Genomic DNA, 25336 nt, shown 5'->3' with positions numbered 1-25336 from the left:
GCTGGTGGACGTTTCGTCCCCGAGGGTATCACCAGCCCAGTAGTCAGCACTTCGGTGTTGACATGAATATCAATTATATGGTCATTTTTATAAATTTTCTGTTTACAAAACTGAATTTTTCGAAAAACTAAGGATTTTCTTACCCCAGGAGCAGATTACCTTAGCCGTATTTGGCACAACTTTTTGGAATTTTGGATACTCAATGCTCTTCAACTTTGTATTTATTTGGCTTTTTAACTATTTTGATCTGAGCGTCACTGATGAGTCTTATGTAGACGAAACGCGCGTCTGGCGTATAAAATTATAATCCTGGTACTTTTGATAACTATTTACACCACTGGGTCGATGCCACTGCTGGTGGACGTTTCGTCCCCGAGGGTATCACCAGCCCAGTAGTCAGCACTTCGGTGTTGACATGAATATCAATTATATGGTCATTTTTATAAATTTTCTGTTTACAAAACTGAATTTTTCGAAAAACTAAGGATTTTCTTACCCCAGGAGCAGATTACCTTAGCCGTATTTGGCACAACTTTTTGGAATTTTGGATACTCAATGCTCTTCAACTTTGTATTTATTTGGCTTTTTAACTATTTTGATCTGAGCGTCACTGATGAGTCTTATGTAGACGAAACGCGCGTCTGGCGTATAAAATTATAATCCTGGTACTTTTGATAACTATTTACACCACTGGGTCGATGCCACTGCTGGTGGACGTTTCGTCCCCGAGGGTATCACCAGCCCAGTAGTCAGCACTTCGGTGTTGACATGAATATCAATTATATGGTCATTTTTATAAATTTTCTGTTTACAAAACTGAATTTTTCGAAAAACTAAGGATTTTCTTACCCCAGGAGCAGATTACCTTAGCCGTATTTGGCACAACTTTTTGGAATTTTGGATACTCAATGCTCTTCAACTTTGTATTTATTTGGCTTTTTAACTATTTTGATCTGAGCGTCACTGATGAGTCTTATGTAGACGAAACGCGCGTCTGGCGTATAAAATTATAATCCTGGTACTTTTGATAACTATTTACACCACTGGGTCGATGCCACTGCTGGTGGACGTTTCGTCCCCGAGGGTATCACCAGCCCAGTAGTCAGCACTTCGGTGTTGACATGAATATCAATTATATGGTCATTTTTATAAATTTTCTGTTTACAAAACTGAATTTTTCGAAAAACTAAGGATTTTCTTACCCCAGGAGCAGATTACCTTAGCCGTATTTGGCACAACTTTTTGGAATTTTGGATACTCAATGCTCTTCAACTTTGTATTTATTTGGCTTTTTAACTATTTTGATCTGAGCGTCACTGATGAGTCTTATGTAGACGAAACGCGCGTCTGGCGTATAAAATTATAATCCTGGTACTTTTGATAACTATTTACACCACTGGGTCGATGCCACTGCTGGTGGACGTTTCGTCCCCGAGGGTATCACCAGCCCAGTAGTCAGCACTTCGGTGTTGACATGAATATCAATTATATGGTCATTTTTATAAATTTTCTGTTTACAAAACTGAATTTTTCGAAAAACTAAGGATTTTCTTACCCCAGGAGCAGATTACCTTAGCCGTATTTGGCACAACTTTTTGGAATTTTGGATACTCAATGCTCTTCAACTTTGTATTTATTTGGCTTTTTAACTATTTTGATCTGAGCGTCACTGATGAGTCTTATGTAGACGAAACGCGCGTCTGGCGTATAAAATTATAATCCTGGTACTTTTGATAACTATTTACACCACTGGGTCGATGCCACTGCTGGTGGACGTTTCGTCCCCGAGGGTATCACCAGCCCAGTAGTCAGCACTTCGGTGTTGACATGAATATCAATTATATGGTCATTTTTATAAATTTTCTGTTTACAAAACTGAATTTTTCGAAAAACTAAGGATTTTCTTACCCCAGGAGCAGATTACCTTAGCCGTATTTGGCACAACTTTTTGGAATTTTGGATACTCAATGCTCTTCAACTTTGTATTTATTTGGCTTTTTAACTATTTTGATCTGAGCGTCACTGATGAGTCTTATGTAGACGAAACGCGCGTCTGGCGTATAAAATTATAATCCTGGTACTTTTGATAACTATATTCAAGTGAAAACAAATAATTTAACTGAATTAAAGTCATGTTGCATTTCATTTACGTAAACACTTTGTAATATAATGGGTATTTTTTTTTATTCTTGTATAGAATTGTTGTGGTGAACATGAAACAGAGATCTGATATTTTCAAAATAGACGACGCATTTCAACAACATAACAAAACAAATCAATTGTAGGGTAAATATCCATAATTATGACAATTGTAGTATAAATGTGATGAATTTATAACAGATTCACATCGGTAACAAGTTTGGTCTATTGTAAATATTTTTTCAGTGTGAAATAATGCATTGTGGGAGTGATTAAATAGATAAATATAGATAAGTATAGTTTGATGTATTTGTAGGCAAAATAATCTAAATTTAATATTATAATGTAAGAATCGTGTTTGCCTAGGTTCTTTACCTTGCAGTACCAGGATCTAAAACAGATATATGTAAAGCTGTTGTCAATGTAGGACCACTGGTTGAGCATAGTTACGATAAGCTGTAAACACAAAAAGGCAACTAAACTATTTCTAGCAGAAAACAATTAATCGTTGTTATTGTATATTTGTCATTAATATTAATTTATTATTAACGACTATGGAAAATTTAACGATATATAAAAAAGAAGATGTGGCATGATTGCAAATGAGACAACCGTTCACAAGAGACCAAAATTACACAGAAATTAAAACAACTATAGGTCACCGTAAGGCCTTCAACAATGAGCAAACCCCATACCGCATAGTCAGCTATAAAAGGCTGATATACATATACAATGTGGTATGAATGCCAATATTAAGCAGCTCTACACCAGAGACCAAACTACATAGAAGTTAACAACTATAAGTCAATGTAAAGTGAAAACGACTGAAAATTTTAACTGTTATATAAAATAGACTCGCAACAAATCACTTAAAGATCTATTAAGATTTATAACGTAAAACTAGATTTTATTTTATTTATTAAAACAACACGTTGACGGTATTTATACGCTAAGATACACAAAATGTATAGCTATTGAAGCGTTTATAAAACTATTGACTAGCTACATGTTCAAGTTACGCCATGGAATCAAGCATTAATAAACAATACGTTGATACGAAAATCTATAATAAGCAATATACATAAACACAAATAACAAAAACTGAAATTTTTCTGACTCTAGGCAATTTATACTTTTCCCGACCGGTTGATTATGTTTTTGCGTAATGATCTTGTTGTCAAATTGGAGTGGAAAAATGTCATATCGCATGTGATGAATAGATAAAATCTGTAAAAATGTAATGAATCTTAACAAAAAATTAGGAGTTGAATCCCGCCTCTAGATACGTGCTCTTTGGTCGGGTGGTTGTATCTTTGACACATTCCCCAATGGATTCTCAATTTTATCATGTGTACGAACATTGACATGGTCTCCTTCTCAACGTACAGTGTTGGTTTATCTTCTTCAAAATATCATTGACATAACCGACAATTCGGTTTTAATCTTTACTGTTATAAACCTGGTTGTATACATTTACGTCCTTAATATGGTTGTACCCTTCATGAACGTTTTACTTGATATTGGAGATCATATAAACACAGTCTCACATTTAACATTATTTGAAAATAAAATGAAGAAATATACCAAATTAACTAATGTGGCATTTCTGTAAATGTTTTGTGGGGCCGGGATCAAAATAACTTCCTTTTAGAATGTCTCAAAATACAATTAACATAAGAAAGTAACGTTAAGTATAAATTTCGTATCCTGTAATTAATGCTGATTAATTTTTAATGTTCGTCTTTTTACTTGTACTAGGTTAACCTATAAAGACACTGCCTTAAGAGATTTACAGATTTATAATAGAAGAGCAACGGAAGATATCAATAGGATATTTAAACACATAAGACGAAGACAGATTGCATAGTCATGGCAAAATACTTTTTATCAGTGAAGTCATGATCATTTCAAGAAAAAGTAAGAAAAGGTCAGATTAATACAGATTCATATCAAAATATCTCCCTTTTCTCAAATCGATCTGATATGTGATTAAGAATACAAAAATAAAAGTAATATGAAAATGGATAACATTTTAATTTGCAAAATGTCACAAATTTATTAAAATTATAACCTTTCAAGCATATGGAGTGGAATCTTTTTGTTTAATTAAAATTTGCACAGTTGTAATGAATTATATGCTATAATAATTGTTAATCATAAATTTGTTTATCTCCTTTTCTATTAACGAGAAAGTGCATGCCTCAAAGCTGATGCCCATAACATTGAGTAATTTATCAGAAAGTATTCATGCATTGCACAAATGCATCATTTTGAAACAATAATTACGTCCGCAGCTATTACGTATTTCTGGTGAATTGAAATTAGTTTCGAAAATGAGTTTCATTGTTGACATAGATTGATATTAGTACTTTCGTTATATTTGTCGAATTTTCAAATGGAAGATGAACATGAAAAATTCATTTTCATACGTCATTAGTCATCCAGTCAATAGGAACGATTTTTTGGCTTAAATCATTACTTACCTATAAGAAAAATATATGTTTATGTCAACGCAAATGGACTTCAGCTTATTTACACTATACTCAAAATCATTATGTTTTTATGTCTTAAAGGCATTATTCATGTTTATCATATATTTAATACAAAATACAGCACTTTTGTATATCTAATAAAGGTTCTTTTTTCCAATCTTGGTCACCTATCCTGTATCGCATACCCCGTATCGCATGGCAAAGGCCGTATCGCATACCTGGCGTGACGTCATAATTTGAGTGACATCAACGTTTGATTTATGACGTCCAGTTGCTGTAGTTCCTTGCATGATAGAAAAAATGAGTTCCCACTTAAAAAAAAATATCCTGTCATTTCAACTAAAATCGATATTCTCCCAAAAATAACTACCCAGTAACTTACGAGTGATTTTTATATATAAGACACAATAACATGTATTTTAAAATATTTTAAAGTTTTAAAGTTTTATTGTTCATTTTGTCATAATTTTCGTTAAGTTTGTTTTCATTACCTGACACAAATGCATATTTTTACGATTTTGATTTGGTTAGAAAAGATGGCAAACTATCAAGAAAAATTGTCTTGCTGCTGTTCACCTCGTCAGAAAATTAAAATGAAAAATATAATCGCCAAGTAAATAATAAAACTTTAAACATTTCTACATCTTATCGACATTTATTTGATAAATACTAAATTAATTTGAAATAATAGGACAGTATCGTTAGTGGATGCATTTTAATACATGGTCTTGAACGTATATTGAGAATGAAGTAAGATTATAGGGGACATTACGATGGGGATATTAATCAAATAAGGAAGTCTATAAAAAAAGAGTCAGCTGGAAAAATACAGGAAAATCATAAAAGTTATTTTCTAGCTTATAATTTCGGAAGATAAAAAAACAATGAATATCCCATGAATCTGATTCTATTAAAATATATGATAAACAGAAAAAATATGGCAAAATCCGTATCGCATGCTGTATCACCACTCGACCAATATCAGCCCTCGGGACTGATATTGGTTTCTCGTGGTGATACATCATGCGATACGGATTTTGCCATGTATTATTCTATATCTTAAAGGCATTATTCATGTCTTAAAGGCATTATTCATGTCTTAAAGGCATTATTCATGTCTTAAAGGCATTATTCATGTCTTACAGGCATTATTTATGTCTTAAAAGCATTATTCATGCCTTAAAGGCATTATTCATGTCTTTAAGACATTTCCAAAAGTCCACAAAACATTGCTGTTCATTTGCTATTGTGTGAACGCAGCAACCATAACCTAGTATGTATATAAACTCATCATAGATACCAGAATTAAAATTTTATATTTACGCCAGACGCGCGTTTCGTCTACAAAAAACACATCAGTGACGCTCATATAAAAAAATGTTATAAGGCCATTTATCATATACTTAGCATTAATATGATAGCTTTTGCATATGTGTAATGGGCGGAAGTGCACAAGCCATATCTTCCCAACCGGGCTGATAACCCATATGAAGTGCCTCTCGTGCAAAAAACCCATATCAGTGCATCTCGTGCAAGTTACTTCCGGTGTTTCCGGTATCGGTTGTTTACTTTTCCATTGTGACGTCAGATGTTTTTTATGACGACGTCAAAATTTACGGGAACTTTTGTGGGGATAGTTTAATACTTGCTAACAAATGCCATTGACAATTATGAATCATTTTATAGTACAACAAACATGGAGTAGTAATGATCGTCAAACTCTTCCAAATTTTCAATGTTTCAAAATGCCTCTATAGGAAATGTTACCATAAATATATAAGGAGTATAATGCTGTTGTTGGACAACTATAGTATATTTGATTCATAATTTTAATTTTCTTTATAAAATGTTTGACTGTTTTAGTTATTGCATTAGTTTATTTGCCTTACATAAAACTATTGTCGGAAGTATATGATAAAGCGATTAATATATGGCCTTTTCCATATCAGCCTGGGTATCATCCCTCGACCCCTATATTTGACGATTACGATGAACAACCGATGGGTATAAAAGAGAAAAATTTAAGTCTTGGGACGATATCAGATATTGTTAACTATCCTGATATCGGACTATGACATCTTTTGAACTGAGTTTTACTCTACGTTGGCTAGAGGTATAGGGGGAGGGTTGAGATCTCCCAAAAAAGTTTAACCCACCGCATTTTTGCGCCTGTCTCCAGTCGGGAGCCTCTTGCCTTTGGTAGTCTTTTATGATTTTTTTTTAGTTTCTTGTATATATTTCGGAGTTTAGTATGACTTCCATTATCACTGAACCAGCATATAATATGTGATTATGAGAAAGCTGAAGCACGTCTCCGGGTGCATGAGTTTCTCGCTGCATTGAAGAAACATTGGTGGCCTTCGGCCGTTGTCTGCTCTTTGGTTGGGTTGTTTTCTCTTTGACACATTCCCCATTTCCCTTTTTAATTGCATTGTGCAACAACCTTTGCGTTTGTGAAATTTGTTGAATTCGTGCTTCTACTGTCTTAGTTGAAAGTGATTGATTAAGGTTGAAAAAGTGTGATCTACTTTTATATTTGTTCAATCGTAAAAAAATATGTGTTGCATACAATAGAAAATGTACGGATTTGTTTTTTAAAATATGTTTTTTGTAATTTGATAACAGAAGATGTCGAATGAGTGCCAATGAGACAACTGTCCATCAAAGTCACAATTTAAAAAAGTAAACCATTAGAGGTCTTATAACGGTCTGCAACCCGGCTCATTGGTTCACACTGAACAGCAATCTATAAAGGGCCCCCAAAATGACTAGTGTAAAACCATTCAAACGGCACAACCAACGGTCTAATTTGTATAAAAAACAAGAAATACAAGCGACAACTACTAAACATCAGATGCCTGACTTAGGACAGGTGCAAAAAATTGCAGCGGGTTTAAACGTTCGAATAGGTACCAACCTTCACTTTTACCTGCAACAATAGTGTAACATCAAAACAGAAAGACACAATATAAAATATTAGTTAATGGCTTAACGCATTAAAAAGACATATTAACACAAGTGCATTTGTATAGTTAACTTGTTTATAATAGAATAATATTTTATTCCAGAAAGCATGTTTTTAAAGTTGAAACTATGTTTATTCACTATCTCGTGACAGCATTGTTGCATCAAGCGTGGAGATTACTGGCTCGATCCAATTGTGCTGACACAGTAACAGGAAAAGAACTCCGGTCTTCGACAATACAGCTACTGATAGTTATGTTCTATTAAGTCACTTAACTAAGAGTGCGATTGAAACGGTAAAATGTCAACATCAGAACTGCATAACAATCATGAATAGATTCAAACTTGATAGTTAGTATATATATCACTAGAATGAAGTCGTACAAAATTCAACACCACATGTTATATCATATACATGTGCATCATTTTTTTAAGCATCACGACGGGTGTAACATGAGGTACATTATCTGCCTATCCTTCCGAAGCACCTAAGATTACTTTAGATTTTGTTGCTCAGTACTTAGGTTTCTATGTTGTGTTTTGTGTACTGCTGTTTGTCTGTTTTCATCTTTTCAGCCATGGTGTTGTCAGTTTATATTCGACTAATGACTTTTAGTGTCCCTTCGGTATCGTTTGCCTTTCTTTTCCATATAAAGTTAGAGTATATTTTGAAAAAAATGGAATTTACAAAATGTCAACCAATCTTATCTAGGTTCTTTGGCATTCTATAAAATGGTCTGTTCTATTCTCTTGTTTAAGGAATATTAATTTTAAAAAGTTGTTTTTGCAATTGAATTGTTGCTCACCATTTTCATGAAATACTATGTAATTGTTCATAAAGCAAATACAAATTACATTTTTAATGTAGCCCAAATAAAAACGTAGCAAATTATTTATGCAGTTATATGAAGAATTTCACCAATGCAATGAACGACCAAATGCATATGCTCACTGAAACTAGTAATTGCAAACTTTTAACAAAATATACAATATATTTTTTCTCGTCAATGTTTATTTGCCTCGGATGTCTTGAACGACAATGTAAATGTAAAAGGCACCAGAGCGGGTGGGGGGTGTTGTCACAAAGTTCTATGATAAACTTTATGAGCTTGATTATATATGCTGAGGGCGTCCAAATTCGAAAGCCAGGAATAACAAAAGCATAAATCGAAATCATACTCCAGATGCCAGTACAGCCTTGGCCATGGCCACTTCTACTATTATTGTGATTATGATAATTGTTCTAGATACGACAATATAACAAATTGTTTGCTACAACCCCGACAGGGTTACGATGCCATTCCATTACGCACAATGAAGCCACAAAGTTATTGCGTGAGACAGTTTATTAGTTGATACATTTTATCGTAATAAGCAAGAACTTAATCAAAAACACAAATCGATGTTCGTATGAAATGTCGTGACCGAACCAAATTTGAGATTCTAGTGTAAGTCAACAATTTATTAAGACTTCTTATCAGAGGGAGTGTATAATTGAAATTGTGATTTTTAATGAAATTTCTAAACTTCAGTGTGGGAGATATGCATTCATTATTGTACTTAGATTTGTTTCATCATAAGAACGAATGACTTAATTGCACTTAACTGACGAATTTTCTTTTCAAAAGTAATCCTATCGAGAGAGGAAAAGCGAACACAAGGTCACGTCATCATTGGTACATCTATAAAAGCGGACATTGACATCGCCAATATTTAATTTGATCAAATACCTACCGCTAATAAAGCACACTTTTGACCGACGAAAAAATAAATATTGAAGTTCTTGACTTAATAACCACAACACTTAAACTTATTGAATTTGTTAATGTAAAGTAATTATCGTACGTGACTTTAGATAAGAATGTCTGTAACATAAGTTGTCTAAATTTTAAAGATGTACGTTATTTGGTATGGATGATCTAAATTTAAATTATTGTTTGAATGTAAATGTTTAGATCATTACTGATTTAAACAAGTCAGTTTCCCATATTGATAAATAAATATTACCTGTTTTAACAAAATGAATTAATAGCTATGAATAACATTCAAATTCCTCAAAATTAAACTGTGTTTGGTTTAAGTAACTACACAGTGTTTTTAAAAGAGTTTCTCGAATTTGCAATTTATATATACATTTGGTTTTCCTGTTTGAATGGTTTTATAGTAGTATTTTTTGTTAATCCTTTATAGCTTGCTGTTCTGTGTGAGACAAGGCTCCGTGTTGAAAACCGTAACTTGACCTATGATGGTTTACTTTGATAAATTATGACTCGGATGGAGAGTTGACTCATTGGGACTCACCCCACATCGTCCTTTATCTCAGTACGTCACATACATTAACTCATTGTACATCTAGATACAATTACCAAGATCCCAAAAAAATAACGAACACCACCACTTTTTTTTTGTAAACAAAAGTTACGAACACCAGCAAATCATTTTTTAGAGTCATTTTAAACGAAAATAAGTAAACTTTTTCGTTAAAAGTAGCAATAAGTGTATGGCTAGTTTTCGATAACACAAAAAAAAAAGATATTTTTAAAGTTAAAAGATTGATATATAAACGATATTTGATCTAATTCAATCTTATCGATGTTAGGTTCAGTCATATGTAGATTAATTCTATGGTGAACAGCCGGTTATTGTTAAAGAACTGCATACACAATATTCTTAATATTCCAAATGCACGAGTGTTGACAATATGCTTAAAACTAAAAAAAAAGTGTTCATTTGTGGGGCAGTAACGTTTCCATTACCAATTATAAACAATGATTTTCATTGACCTAATCATAGAGTTCTTCGATATTTCTTCAAGAGATGGTGTGATCAATTATGATATAGAGCGGTTATTGTATCATCATTTATTTCAAAACATTAGAAACAGTCGGTAAGTAACTAGTAATCACACTTTTCATTTCAAATCAGTTGTTTTATTCAAATTTAATGGTGCTTACTTTACAAATGTATAAATGAAAACTAAAATATAACTCTACAAGATATCTCCAACAATATAATCATTTGATTTTTCTCTGTATGAGAACAAATAATATGGTTTTGATATGCAGAAAATTCAATTTGAGAGAAAAAAGAAGAAAAAAAAGCCATACATAAGCCACAGTATAAATAACAATGCGATGACATCGACATTGCTTGAATAATTTAGTCTAGTGTCATAAGTCTAAGATCATTTGAGTACAAGAAATTGAACTCGGTATCATGATAATCTCCCTTACTACGTGTGATTGTTTGAGATATTTGGAAGCCCTTCAAATAAAATTATCGAATTTGTTTTTATTCGATTAAATGACTTTTGCATATCTTGTTGATGTCGTCGATTTTTTTAATTGCAGTACTAGATACAAAAAAAAAATATCTGATTTCAAACACTATCAATTGACTTTGTCAAAACTAATGCATACATATATAATATATCATTCAAGATAGCTATTTCTCCTAATATTTCTAATCGGCTGATAAACGCTATCATAATTTGCTTCACTGTTTTACCAGTTTGCGTTAATTATCGAATATTTATCTAAAGTCCATGCTAACTGGCTTACAGCTTTCACAACAAATAGATTGAATGACCTAAGAGTATACAAGTTTTTTGTTATTTATAACAAAGTTTTTTTCCATTGAAGTAAAAAGACATTCAACTTACAAATATGAATAAATGGATTTGTCAAAATTTATGTAGCATAATTGTCACAAGTTTGAAAGGTTCTTAAAAATCTAATGATTTTAGGATCAAGAGTTAAATAAAGATCCAAAGTTCTTATATCATCAATAGTAGTAAAGGAATATTAGTTTAACTCCAGCAAGCTTTTCATCCAGACATTTAAAATAAATCTGATCCGTAAAACAGCTAAGGAGCATAACTCGCAAAAGGTAAATATCCAGGTATCATAATCAGATATATCCTGCCTTGCATGATCAACGATATTGTGGTCAGTTTCAAAAGGTTAGGTCAAATGGAACTTTAATAATCATCCGGAATCTATATTTTTACTGACCTGTGCATCAATATATAAATTCTACCTCTCTCTTTGTGACGGGGTATACGATATGGTCAAATATGATATTTATATCTACTGTCCTTTGTAAAAGACTTTTAATCGAACAAGATTACTGGTTAGTTTACTCAATCGGGGAGGTTTTTAACCAAGTACAGAGAACACATTTCCGAAACATACGCAACGTAATGATTGATAAATGTTCGTCGATCGATACCTCATTAATTTGACTTAATAAATAAAACATAAACCCCGAAACTAATCGTTGTTTACCTTCCTTTGAAGCTAATTGCTAAAGAAAATTTATTTACTTATTATTATTATGCGTGTCTTAACATTTTTTTAATTTAAATAAAAAGTGAATCTTGTAGAAATAACCAGACAACATTTGACAGGTGTGACGCAATGTTCATACGATAGTTATTTCCCGCTCACAGCAGTAATTGAATGTCGCTCAAAAAATACCAGAACAGATGCTTTGTTGAGCATAACATCATGTCAGATATGTCAATAAATGGTATTAAAAAAATCTAGAGACTGATTTGGTGTGTTGAAATAAAAACGAAACGACATTCACAATAGAAAATGACACAAGTTACTAAAGCAGGAAATGACCAAACAAAATGAATTCAAGAGTGCTTTTGACAAACGTCATGTCAAAATCAATGCCGATTAATTTTAAACTATGGAATAATATCCAACGAAAGAAATAGGCTGTCTCTAATACTGGGAAGTGATGGCATCTATTGTCTCCTTAGCATTGCAACAAAATTACTTAATTTATACATTTGATAAAAACGTGAAATATCTGTCTAGAGTTTATTCCGATTGAGACATGTAACTTTATTTTAGTACCCACAAGTATAATGATATCATCGGCTACTTCCAAATGCCATGTACAAAAATCTAGTACAAATGGAATATAAAGGATTGTAAAGCTCTCCATTATCACTGGTCAAGTACAATTGAACGCCTAAAAGTAATTTATAACGGAAAACATTGCAAATTGTGTTAAGTGAGAAGTGAAAAATCAGACTATCTAATAGTTCGACTACATAATATAATTTCGAAATTGTTTTGTCTTCATAAGTAGTTTTATTCTCTAGGCGATGCCATATCCTGTTGCTTTGAATTCGATCATATTATGATATTGTTACTGTAGTTTTGATCAAAGTTTCATTTAAGTTCTGTATTCCCAGTGAAATAGATTGAATTAAGTTAAATGAGTTATTTCCAATAATCATGTTATAGATCAAAACCTCCAATAACACTAATAATGAGACTTATTTGTGTATGTAGTAAATACGTCAGTAAACTCATGAACGCGTTATAAAAACTTATCTTCAGAGTCGAGACGAACATAATTTCTTTTTTTGTTTTACATTCAATTATTCTAAGATGTACCTTTTTGAATAAAAAAAAGAACAAAAACACACGTGCTTTTTATGAAAGCAAACCATCTGACCATGTCGTGCTGAACAACTTCATGGATATTTTGTTAATAATTCCTTCAATCATAAGCAAATGGACATGTCACATTGATTGCTATTGCTTATCCGATGTAATCTACTGAATTTTACGACAAATAATTTAACTTAACTTTCATGCTCGTTCACTTTAAAGATTTCACAAATGTCCTTAAATCGACGATGAATCGCTAAGCCTGCTCATCCCGGGTGAACTGTTTGTATGCCCCACCTACGATAGTAGAGGGGCATTATATTTTCTGGTCTGTGCATCCGTTCGTCCGTGCGTCCGTCTGTGCGTCCGTTCGTCCGTCAGTGCGTCCGTTCGCTTCAGGTTAAAGTTTTTGGTCAAGGTAGTTTTTGAAGAAGTTGAAGTCCAATCAACTTGAAACTTAGTACACATGTTCCCCATGATATGATCTTTCTAATTTTAATGCCAAATTATAGTTTTGACCCCAATTTCATGGTCCATTGAACATAGAAAATGATAGTGCGAAGTTCAGGTTAAAGTTTTTGGTCAAGGTCGTTTTTGATTAAGTTAAAGTTACATCAACTTGAAACTTAGTACACATGTTCCCTATGATAAGATCTTTCTAATAATAATTCCAAATTATAATTTTGACCCCCAATTTCACGGTCCACTGAACATAGAAAATGATAGTGCGAGTGGGGCATCCGTGTACTATGGACACATTCTTGTTGAAATTTGTGTTTAAGCTATTAAAAAATTGACCTTCAGTGTTTCTATGACCATGATGACACTACATATTCTAATTACGGTGTTAATCATGTGTGCATATTGAAACATTCATCACATTTGTTATCATACATACAATCAATGTCACTCTTCTCGTGCAATAATAATAAAAGAATTTATTTTATCTTTTCGTGACTATTCTGCATTATAACCTGAAAAAACATTAGTCTTTGTTTTATAAATAAAGAATGATCAACAGAAATACTTTGACCTTTTATGAAGGGATAAATCAAACTTTATAAATTTTCTTAGACTACAAAAAACAAAGAAAATCTCTGAATCAGCTGGTATTGAATAATTTCTGTAAGGAAGAAATATTTTAGACATTTGGAGGAGCGTCTCTATAGAAAAGCTGGCTTTCACTTTTTATGTCACTGAATAATCGAAGTCTGGTGACTGTTGAACACAACTGTTTCAATATTCTTAAAATAACAGTTATCACGGTACAGTTAGTGTGCTTCAAATTGACTCAGATCTTTAACATGACAACGAGGGTTGGTTGAAAAAGAAGATGATGACATTTGTCCATTGTTAACTGTACGTTTCTGTGGACGCCTGTATTCAGATATATTGAGTAAACACCTTCCAGTTATTGCGATAGTCTAGAGTTGACGTTACCTTTTATGATTTCCTTGATAGACAGTTGCTAAAAGGGCTTTAGTGGCAAAGTCGAAAAAAACTTGAAGATATCAAGGAGAGAGAAGATTTAAGCAAAGTTACTGAAAGGCTAACAGTGCCGTGGTCAAACGATGAAAGACGGTGATAAGATAAACGAATCATAGAAAACTGTTAACTGAACACTTGACATGCCTAACAAACACTTGAGGTGTTTACACTTCTAGAGCATTATGGTAGGGTAGGTGTTGCTGTTATACCCCTATTGTGTCTTTGTTTTGAATTTTGAATTTTTTTAAACTTTGAATTTTTCGAAAAACATAGATGACCTTAGCCGTATTTGGCACAACTTTTTGGAATTTTGGATCCTCAATGCTCTTCAACTTTGTACTTGCTTGGCTTTATAAATATTTTGATATGAACGTCACTGGTGAGTCTTATGAAGACGAAACGCGCGTCTGGTGTACTAAATTATAATCCTGGTACTTTTGATAACTATTTACACCACTGGGTCGATGCCACTGCTGGTGGACGTTTCGTCCCAGTGGGTGTCACCAGCCCAGTAGTCAACACTTCGGGGTTGACATGAATATCAATAATGTGGTCATCTTAATAAATTTCCTGTTACAAAACTTTAAATTTTTCGAAAAACTAAGGATTTTCTTATCCCGAGCATAGATGACCTTAGCCGTATTTGGCACGACTTTTTGGAATTTTGGATCCTCAATGCTCTTCAACTTTGTACTTGTTTGGCTTTATAAATATTTTGATATGAGCGCCACTGATGAGTCTTATGAAGACGAAACGCGCGTCTGGCGTACTAAATTATAATCCTGGTACCTTTGATAACTATTTTGTTCACGCATCGTTGTCAATATAATGGAATTTAATACGACTCTCGTACAAGTGAGAGGTTTGGCGCTATAAAACCAGGTTCAATCCACCATTTTCTGTATTTGAGAATTCCTGTACCAAGTCAGGAATATGACAGTTGTTGTCCATTCGTTTGATGTGTTTTTTCATTTGATTTTGCCATTTGATAAGGGACTTTCTGTTTTGAATTTTCCTCGGAGTTCAGTATTTTTGTTATTTTACTTTTAACTGGAATTTAGATTTATATTACCCCTTATAATAGTATCTTCTGTCTCTTTTCAACAATTACCACCATGCAATATCAAACTATTACAATCATATAAAATTTACACGTTATTGCTAGCAGTCGGTATTGGAAACAGTATCGTTTTTGATATTAAGTAACAAGTAATACATTAGATAGATGCTACAATGAAGGTCAAGCATGGTCTAGAGCAGACAATTGAGAGTTCCAAGGGCAACATGGTGTATGTTGGATAAAAAGAACCGATCTTCAAGGGAAATTTCGGAAAAATCCTAAAATCAAAAGACAAAACACGCCAAACGAATGGAAAAGAATGGAAAAGAACTGTCATTTTACTGATTTCGAACAAACCTTTTTGTGTGTATAAAATGGTGGATTAACCTGAGTTGATAGCTAGCTAAAATGTCACTTGAATAACAGTCGTATATAATGTCATTATATTGACAATTATGTTTGAACAAACTAAACAGACATAAAATATGTGTATTCACATTAATCACTATGAAAACAAACAAATATGTGAACACAGAAAACCTAAATGGCACAGAGGTAAATCAGATAAGGAAAAATGTATACAAAAAAATGACTACAACACAACATATTGGCAGTAGCAGAAGTACTCAGACAAGCCAAAGGGATATCACCTAAAAATGGACTATACGTAAAGGTTAATCATATCCAAGTAGAATAATTTTAGACATACGATTACATTAGAAAGACTAAAATACGTTCTGGTCGGATAGCAGTTTTACGATATTGCCTTAAAAAGTACGACTAATATACATTTAGTGTCGTTGTTTCGATTAACTTTTTTACTTTCATTAGTAATTGTTATAAATTGATACGTAGTTATAATCGCCAATTTGTCCATAACAAGACCAAGCATTTAGACAGAGGACTTCTGTCACCAGAAATAGAAGAAGGCATATCAAATCACTATATATTTAGATATATATTGTTTTTCGACCACATAGTTTAAGCAGTCGAACACTTTATGGAGTGGATTATTAATTAAGTAATATATCTTATTTGATATATTTCCCGTCGTAAGACGTAAAAGCTGTCTGGGTAAATGTTTTATTTTATCATGTTGGCTGAATAATGTCCAGTTACGTAATTTCATCGCGCTTCATCAATTATCTTTAATAACTTTGGCGCTTATATTGTAATATTAGCAGCATGAATAAATATTGAAGTAATCACCAGGCGTTCGTTTACATCCGTTTTCTCTCGCTTAATCTGTAAAACTGAAATACGACATCATTTACGTCATAAAACACCATAAATGCAAATTGTTTAATTTCATATGAATTTATACATTCTTATATCACCATTCGCATAGATACAGTGATGACATTATAAATACTACTATTGATATTTAAATTACAAATGTTTTGTCGGTTAATACATTCATTTAAAATTAAAAAAAAAACACACACTCGTTTCTATCTGACTCAGTTATACGAAGTTTTCAAACTAAGTCCTGAAACTGCACTAAAGAATTGCACACATATTGTAGTTGTACACCTTTTATTTCTGAAAATAGAATAGATTTTATGTTGTGGTTTGATGCTGTTATTTTTGTCTTGTGGTCGATTTACGTTTTTTTGCTATTGCATGTCAGTTTGTTAACGACTGATGAGTTTGAATACCGTGTACGTATTGTTTACTTCTTTTCTATTTGTGATAAACTCAAAATGTGTTATGTGAATATTAGCAGTGCCTAAAACAAAGCTGGTTTCTAGACTTTTGGGTATTACATGAAGTACCCCGACCAGAAACATCTGTTTGTGTCCATTGCTTTTGATTCACATGTTTATTATAAACGTGTGAAGACACTGCTCCACTAGAGGAACCCAATGTGATGTTCATGGCATGTTAAATCTAAGTTTGATATGCAGATTAATTTACTTACCACATTGAACTAATTTTCGTTGATAAAAAAACAAAATATTTCGGGAATACCTGATTTCTTACTTTATTGAGTAAATTATAATGAAAATGTTATTTTATACTTGAACCCATAAATTCGACAAAAAAAGAAACCAAAGAGCACCTCAAGAATAATAATTAATCCAGCGTGTCATTATTTACTGTCACGTAAATAAAAAAAAAAGAGCATCACATTGGCTTCGTATAGGACAAATATAAACTGTTCGTACATGATGAGTAAAGAGACGATAGTGTCCGTAAAACATTAAAAAAGTCCCATCAACTATTTTACTTCTCTCACGAATCTTTGGTTAATTAGCTTCCTTGTAAACAACCAATCTATCTGACGTACATCATGACAATGAAAACAATAGCAGGAATATTGAATGAGTTCGGTGTTATTGTGATTTATTGCTCTTTAACATTTGACATTTTTCAACTTCCGATATTTGGTTTCGTGGAAATAATTTTCCAATCCTCATCAAGGTACATCAACGTAACAACGATATTTGTTATCCTTTTTAAACATAATTTGATTTTGTCAACATTTGATTTAAAATTACCAGAAAGTACATAGTATATATAAAGTTTTTGCTGAAATTTAACAACAATTGATAGTTTACTGTATGTGTTCAAATTTGAAGTACTGTAATGAAAGAAACTTTAAAACCAGCTAAGAAATGTTGTTCATTAGGGAAGTAATGTTTGACAAAACAAATTTTACATATTGTCAACTAAACACAATTTTCAAGTACAAATTCCAGCCTAATAACATGGTATTTTGCTTTTAATCCCGGGGTATTATTCAGACTAATTTTGTATATAATGTTTCTATGTAAATAGGGCCTAGTGTTGGTAAAAATCATAGCTGGCTCTAAAGCATTGTTTTCTCCTCAAAGAAAATATTCCTTTAATACAAATATCAGCTCGGTCTGTAGCGGTTGATTATGATATATCATATTTGCTGGTGCATACAGCATACCAGAGGAAAAATTCAAGTTTTTGTAGGACTATTTGGTATTTTTAACACAACAAAAAGAGATTAAATGAACAAGTTCACTAGTATCATGATTAACCTTGAAACAGGCGATCCTTAACTACAAAATAATCATAGGAAATAGAAGCTATTGGACATCGTATAAACTGGACGAAGAATGCTCCATATGCAGTTTCAGCTGGCATGTTGTTACCTAAAAAGGGAAAATTCAAAGATTAAAAGCTGAAATCAATTTAATGTCGTAGCATTTTGATCTCAACCGTCAATAAAATAGCAATTCAACAACAAAAATAAACACACTCCTTTTAAAGGGTAGTATAAAGTATTTCTTTTCAGACATGTTTTGCAAACATCAAATTGCACAATCAATTAAAGATCTTCTTGTATTTCAATTTGCGAAGTGAGAATGGTCTCTTGTAAAATCACAATTTACAATGCATGTGGCCAATATGAAGTATATTTTTTATGTATCCTGCATACACTAACAAGCTATTCAAATATTATAAATAAAAAATAGCATGAAATTGTTTATTAAACATTGCACTGTTGTTAACTCTTCATTGACTATATTTGACATTTTACCAATGCAATTATTATGTAAAGCCATTCGTAAACGTTATTGACTAGTTAAAATTTCCAGCATAATAGCACTATATTTATCGTATGTTCTGTTTATCGTTATGTGTCAAAAGTCCGTGATAAATTCACCGCATTACAATTAGTTTTAATACCAAGGGTCATTTATGACGACAATTTTCTTAAAATCTGAATAAAAAATACACATTCCATTTCCTACATGACAAAACAATCAATTTCATATAAAAAACAACAAATTCTAATAAGAAATAAATTAAAGTTTAATCAAGCAAAGTAAAATTTTAAAAACAAAATATGTAGCATAAATAGCATAATCTTAGACATTTATGATTCTCAAAGGGTAGCAATTCAGGAAAGGAAATTAAATCTCAAACTCCTAACTGTGACTTAATTCTCTATAAGTGCACAATTATCGAGATTTATAGTTCTGCACATATTTCTTTCAATTGTAAATTGTATAAGACAAATATTTAACTTTGTCAATAAAAATTTCGCACTCATTTCCTCTATTCTTACCATTTGTCATACAAAATGAATTAAATTTATCGATAATCTTGACAAATCAAATACTTGAAAAATAACTGAAATAGTATGAAATCTGTTAAGGAAGTTCGCTTGTGATATTTTAGGATTTTTGTCAGATATTTCGGAATCCTCTGGTTTTATCCATTTGAATGCCTTAAAAAAATTGTCCATTGACCCCCATTTTTCTTTTTATCAATCTTTTACATGTATAATGAATGATAAGTCATCTGTAAAAGTCCAGAGGGATTATTTCCCCTCAAAATTACAATGGCTAATAGCACATTGACTCATACATTTGTTTTGCCCTTTGGATCCCTTTATTAATTCCCTATCAATATAAACTACTGTTTTGAAAAGTTAATTATTATGAAATTGAGAGGCGAACTCCATTAACAAATGTTTAAAAAGTGAACTATTTTGTGAGGCTAACGTTATCTAGCTAACTTTGTTTTTGCACCTTCTCAATTTACATTCTTTATCATTTTATCAATATTCTTGTCGTAAACATCATATGTGTATCATGTGTATTGTATGGACTGTATGAGAAACTGTTGACCAGATGATGTAAGATCACCTTTAGAAAGAAATGCAATTATATCAAAACTTACTGTTAAGTAGAAGGTTTTTATTCATCAGACCTTTTCAACAGGATCAATACTAGTTTCTTAGAGCATAGTGGAGCAAACTCTGTGAACCTTACGATATGATACTTTTTCACACCATTTTTAGGTTGCTCAATCCTAATGTTTCTGTACTTTTGTTTGTGTTTGTGTTCGGCTTTGTTTAGTTTGTTCTGTTTTATTATTATAATTTTACCTTGGTATTTTTTCTCTTCTCTGGAAAAATATCATGCATTTTGAATTTTCGAAATTAAGATACGAAAGAAGATCACTACGGCCGCATGTCATTTATATTGTTTTTTCCATTTCTTTGGGTATTATCTGTCTTTTATGTAGTAGATCGGTGACCAGAATGATTTAAGTAGACAATTGGTTTGTAATCATCGAAACATTTGTAATAAAAATGGAAAACACACAATTCTCCACAAAAATACTAACCACAGCGGACTCATCTGTTATCTCTCATGCATTTTACTCGTATAAAAGTACTCGATGAACTAGACGTTGAATGTAGTTTCATTTGTGGTAATTATTTTCATGTTTATTTCACTATACTAAAGTGCACTATTGTTGATCATTTAAGCACTGAAACATTAAATCAAATTTAAGTATGTTTTTCTGTGTTTGAGCTTTTGATAAAAGACTTTCCTTGGAGATCGGTAATTTTGCTATTTTGCTCGGATTTTTCAGTACTAGTATTGTTTTTGTGAATGATTTTAAGTATAACTATGTGCAATTTTAGATTATTTTCCTATCTAAAATTAATTCACTAAAAAAAAATTTCATGGATCTGTTGCTAGATATAACTACGTTTCCATTAGATTTCACTTAATATGTTAAGTATAAAATAATTTGTTCTGCTTATTTATATAACCAGTAAGTACAATGTATATTCCTTTCTCTGATTGGAATGAATATTCTGAAATGGTAGTTAAAACAAAAAAGTACTTAGATGGGGTTTTGCTTTCTATCTTGCAGAATAAACCGAGTGATAAAATCACAAAGACATTTTAAAATGCCATACAAAATAAATCGTTTCTCTATTTGGCATGCACTTGGCCGATCAATTTGTATTTTTACAAGATCAAAATGCATTTAGTTGTATGACACATTTGACTCTGAATTCTTCTTACTACAAAGTATGTTAAAATATGTTTGTATCTCAATCAATTTATAATACAGTAAATGTAGATTTCAAGTTAGGTGATGTTTTAAGCAAATTAGTAATTTGGAGGTTCATATTTTAAAAAAAGGATACGGTGCAAAGTTGAAACGACTGTGGCTGGAGAATAAATAAGCTTTTCATGATAGGTTTAGTAAGTTTCTTAATTAGCGGGTCCACAGTTTCAACGCACAACTTAAAAACTTCTTGAAACCACTATATTTGAACTCGAATCCGCACAAATATTGAAATCGGCGAAATTTTTTGTCCCAACACGTAGAAAATCGAGCGTTTTCATTAGTCAGAAAGTAAAAAGAACATGGGCTCAACTAACGTTCACTTGGATTTGACTTAAACCAAGACACATTATGCATTTCTTATATTAATGAGTTAATGTAAAGACGACATTATGTATGCCTACTGCATCGACGAGATACTTATTACGTACATTACGACATGTTTTATAGCAAATGCTATTATACTGTCCTTTCGTATAAATGATTAATTATGTACAATTGTCAATACAAGTCACAAGTTGAAACTAAATAAGATAAGTATGTGTACTTTAATATTACGTATCATATGTTAGTGAAGATGGTGTCAATGTAAATGAGATTGCAAACAGTCTTATTATTAATTATGTACAATACAATTGTCAATACAAGTCACAAGTTGAAACTAAATAAGATAAGTATGTGTACTTTAATATAACGTATCATATGTTAGTGAAGATGGTGTCAATGTAAATGAGATTGCAAACAGTCTTCTATTTTATTAAATTTAAATCAAACACCGACAGAGGATTGTTCATGCATTATTTAGAGTGAATGATTACGGTTGATACACAACAACATATTTTAAATTACTTCCTAGATGCCATGTGCCATTACTGAGGATTCACGTTTCATCTTCAAAAGACACATTAGTGACGATCGAGTCAAAAAAGTTAAAAAGTCACATAAGTATAAAGTTGAAGGGCATTGAGGCTAATGATCATGATGATACCGAAATGTTTCCCAAATGCAGCTTATGTAATATAATCTTGGGGTAGAACATCCTTCATCCTTCATATTTTGAACAACCACTAATCAACATTAAAAAAATTAGAGAAACTGTGAAACTGTGAAACTCAACAGAGGATCGGTTTCGTGATGAAAGTATCGTTACGAGTTCTTTATCTGATACCAATGACAATGCATACTTCAATCTTTGAAATACTAAGGCTTTTCTACCTTAGGAATAGATTACCTTAGCTGTATTTGGCAAAATTTTAGGAACTTTTGGTCCTCAATGCTATTCAACTTTGCACTTTATTTGGCCTTTTTAACATTTTTTTATTCGAGCGTCACGGATGAGTCTTTATAGACGAAACGCGCGTCTGGCGTATACACGAATTTTCAATCCTGGTATCTATGATGAGTTTATTTTCAATTGTATCCTTTTATTATAGATGATGTCTTAATTGAGCGTAGAGACATATATTCACTGTTTGGATTCCACATTTATGTCAACTATACGTGAGATATCTCTTGATTATGATAAATTAGAAAATATTTTTTTACGAAATTCCACAAAAGTAAAAAGTTGATTATTATTTTATACAATTTTAAAAATAATAGAAAAAAAATCTATATTGTTTAGTTTAAACATAATAATTACATGGTGTATAAAGCGATTTAGATTTATATATGATGAACAATATGGCATACAGCAAATATTTAGTGTACTTTTATGCGTGTTCTCTATAATTATTGAAATGTGATGTTTAGTCTGACATGATTTATTTTAAGTAGTAAACCATCTTTTGAAATATTGTCACAAATAAAAAAAAACATTTGTACAAAATATTAATGATTGACATTATGTACTTGCCCTGTTGAGATGTACCACTAATGTTAACCCTTTATGATATAGTTACTCTACCAACATCAATTATAAAGTTAACTAATTTCTGTTTCATTTTTGTCTCTTGTCAAGGGTTGTCTCATTGGCAATCATGCCACATCTTCTTTTTTATAATGAATGTAAGAATAGGAACAAGTATTATGCTAAGTAAACGACTCAAAATTTTTACACATAATGCATAATGCTAAAGTAATGACAAGTAACACGGAAGACAGTTTTATTAGTATTAAAGGATTTGAACTTGAACGCAAAGATCGATGTGAAACAAGTGAGAAAAGGGGAGGGGGTGTAGTTGCTTACGTTTCTAGCTCTTTAAAATACAAAAGAAGAACTGATTTAGAAATAAGTTCACTGGAAAGTATCTGGCTTCAGATCCATTTGAAAAACTCCAAATCCCTATTAATATGTTTTATCTACAGACCTCCTGATATGCCACAATCGTGGATTGATGAATTTGAAAAGGAAATCGAGAAGGCAAATGAATTAGAACTAGATAGGATAATAATGGGCGATGTCAATATCGATTTTACAGGGGGGTGCTTGAACAATAAATGGGAAAATCTTTTACTAACACAATCTATTGTACAATTAATTGATACTCGTAACCGTATCACATCAACATCAAGTACTATCATTGATCATGTTTATACTATTCACCCTGAAAATATAGTTGAAACAAATGTCCCAAAAATAGCCCTTAGTGATCACTATCCAGTATGTATTACGAGAAAAATAAACCAAAAAGATGTTCCAAGCTTACAGCATAAACAAATTAGGTATCGATGTTTCAAAAACTTTAATGAAAACAAGTTTTTGGAGGATTTAAATAAGACAAATTTTGCTCAAATTGAACAAATAAGTGATACTCAATCTGCCACTGACATGTGGTATAAACTATTTCTGTCAGTTATTAACAGGCACGCTCCTGTCAAAGTAAAAAGAATTAAACATATACGCCAACCAGATTGGCTTACAGATGAGATAAAAGACGCTCAAAAGAAAAGAAACTATTATCAAAGCAAGAGGGATTGGGGAAAATTCCGTTATTGGCGCAACAAATGTACTAAATTAATAGAAAAATTTAAACAGTCCTTTTTCAAGCAAGCAATAGAAAATAACAAAAAACCTAAAGAAATTTGGGCTTTACTCAAAGATTTAAAACCCAAAACCCAAAATGAAATTCCATCTACCATGAATTTTGACAATAAAGAGTATGATAATGTGCAAGATATAGTAAATCATTTCAACACTCACTTTACAACAATAGGTGATAAATATGTTACAAATAGCACGCAATATCAAACAAATAATTTGAATGATTATGTTCAAGATAAAATACCCGCTGGTGTTAGATTTACGGATTTATTAAACTAGACGAAACAACGAAATTACTTTCTAAACTAGAAACATCAAAAGCAACTGGACTTGATGAAGTTGGTCCATTTATTAAACTGTCATCGAAAGCTTTAGCCCCAAGTATAACGTATTTAATAAACTTAAGTATACTAGAGGGTGTTTTCCCAGAAAATCTTAAATTAGCTAAAGTAACTCCAATATTTAAAAATGGTGATAAACATATGGCAGAAAACTACAGACCTATATCAATACTTCCTAAATTATCAAAAATATATGAAAAACATGTCGCAAAACATTTTTATCTATATCTGTCAAAATATAAAGTATTACATGAGGCACAATCTGTATTTTGATCTAACCACTCATGTCAGACAGCCCTTGCCAAATTTATTGACACATGGCTCAAATGTATTGATAATGGTAATGTTGTAGGAACAGTCTTTCTAGATTTAAAAAAGGCATTTGTTCTCGGAAATCACACCATTCTCTGCCATAAATTACATTTATACAAAGTATCTTATCATTCAATAAAATGGTTCGAGTCGTACCTGTCTAATAGAAAACAAAAAGTGTGCTCTGGTAATACAGCCTCAGAATCTAAATGTATCAAATATTGGGTTCCCCAAGGGTCCATTTTAGGTCCCCTTTTGTTTGTCTTATTCATAAATGACATGACTTT

At 31.9% G+C, this 25336-nt stretch overlaps 1 protein-coding gene across 1 annotated transcript; it reads left to right on the top strand.

Moving 5' to 3' along the window:
- The first annotated feature begins 23475 nt into the window (after window positions 1-23475).
- On the top strand, window positions 23476-24675 carry LOC139490115 (uncharacterized). Its single transcript, XM_071276966.1, has one exon. It carries the CDS (start codon window positions 23476-23478, stop codon window positions 24673-24675), a length of 1200 nt encoding a protein of 399 aa, XP_071133067.1.
- Window positions 24676-25336: the final 661 nt, after the last annotated feature.

Source organism: Mytilus edulis, chromosome 9 (genome assembly GCF_963676685.1).
Source record: "Mytilus edulis chromosome 9, xbMytEdul2.2, whole genome shotgun sequence".
NCBI lineage: Eukaryota > Metazoa > Mollusca > Bivalvia > Mytilida > Mytilidae > Mytilus > Mytilus edulis.
The sequence above is the reverse complement of the archived record's forward strand: the minus strand, read 5'-3'. Positions and strand labels throughout refer to the sequence as shown.

Excerpts from the sequence above, each read along its gene's own strand:
- LOC139490115 (XM_071276966.1), top strand. The coding sequence starts at position 23,476 with ATGCATAATGCTAAAGTAATGACAAGTAACACGGAAGACAGTTTTATT.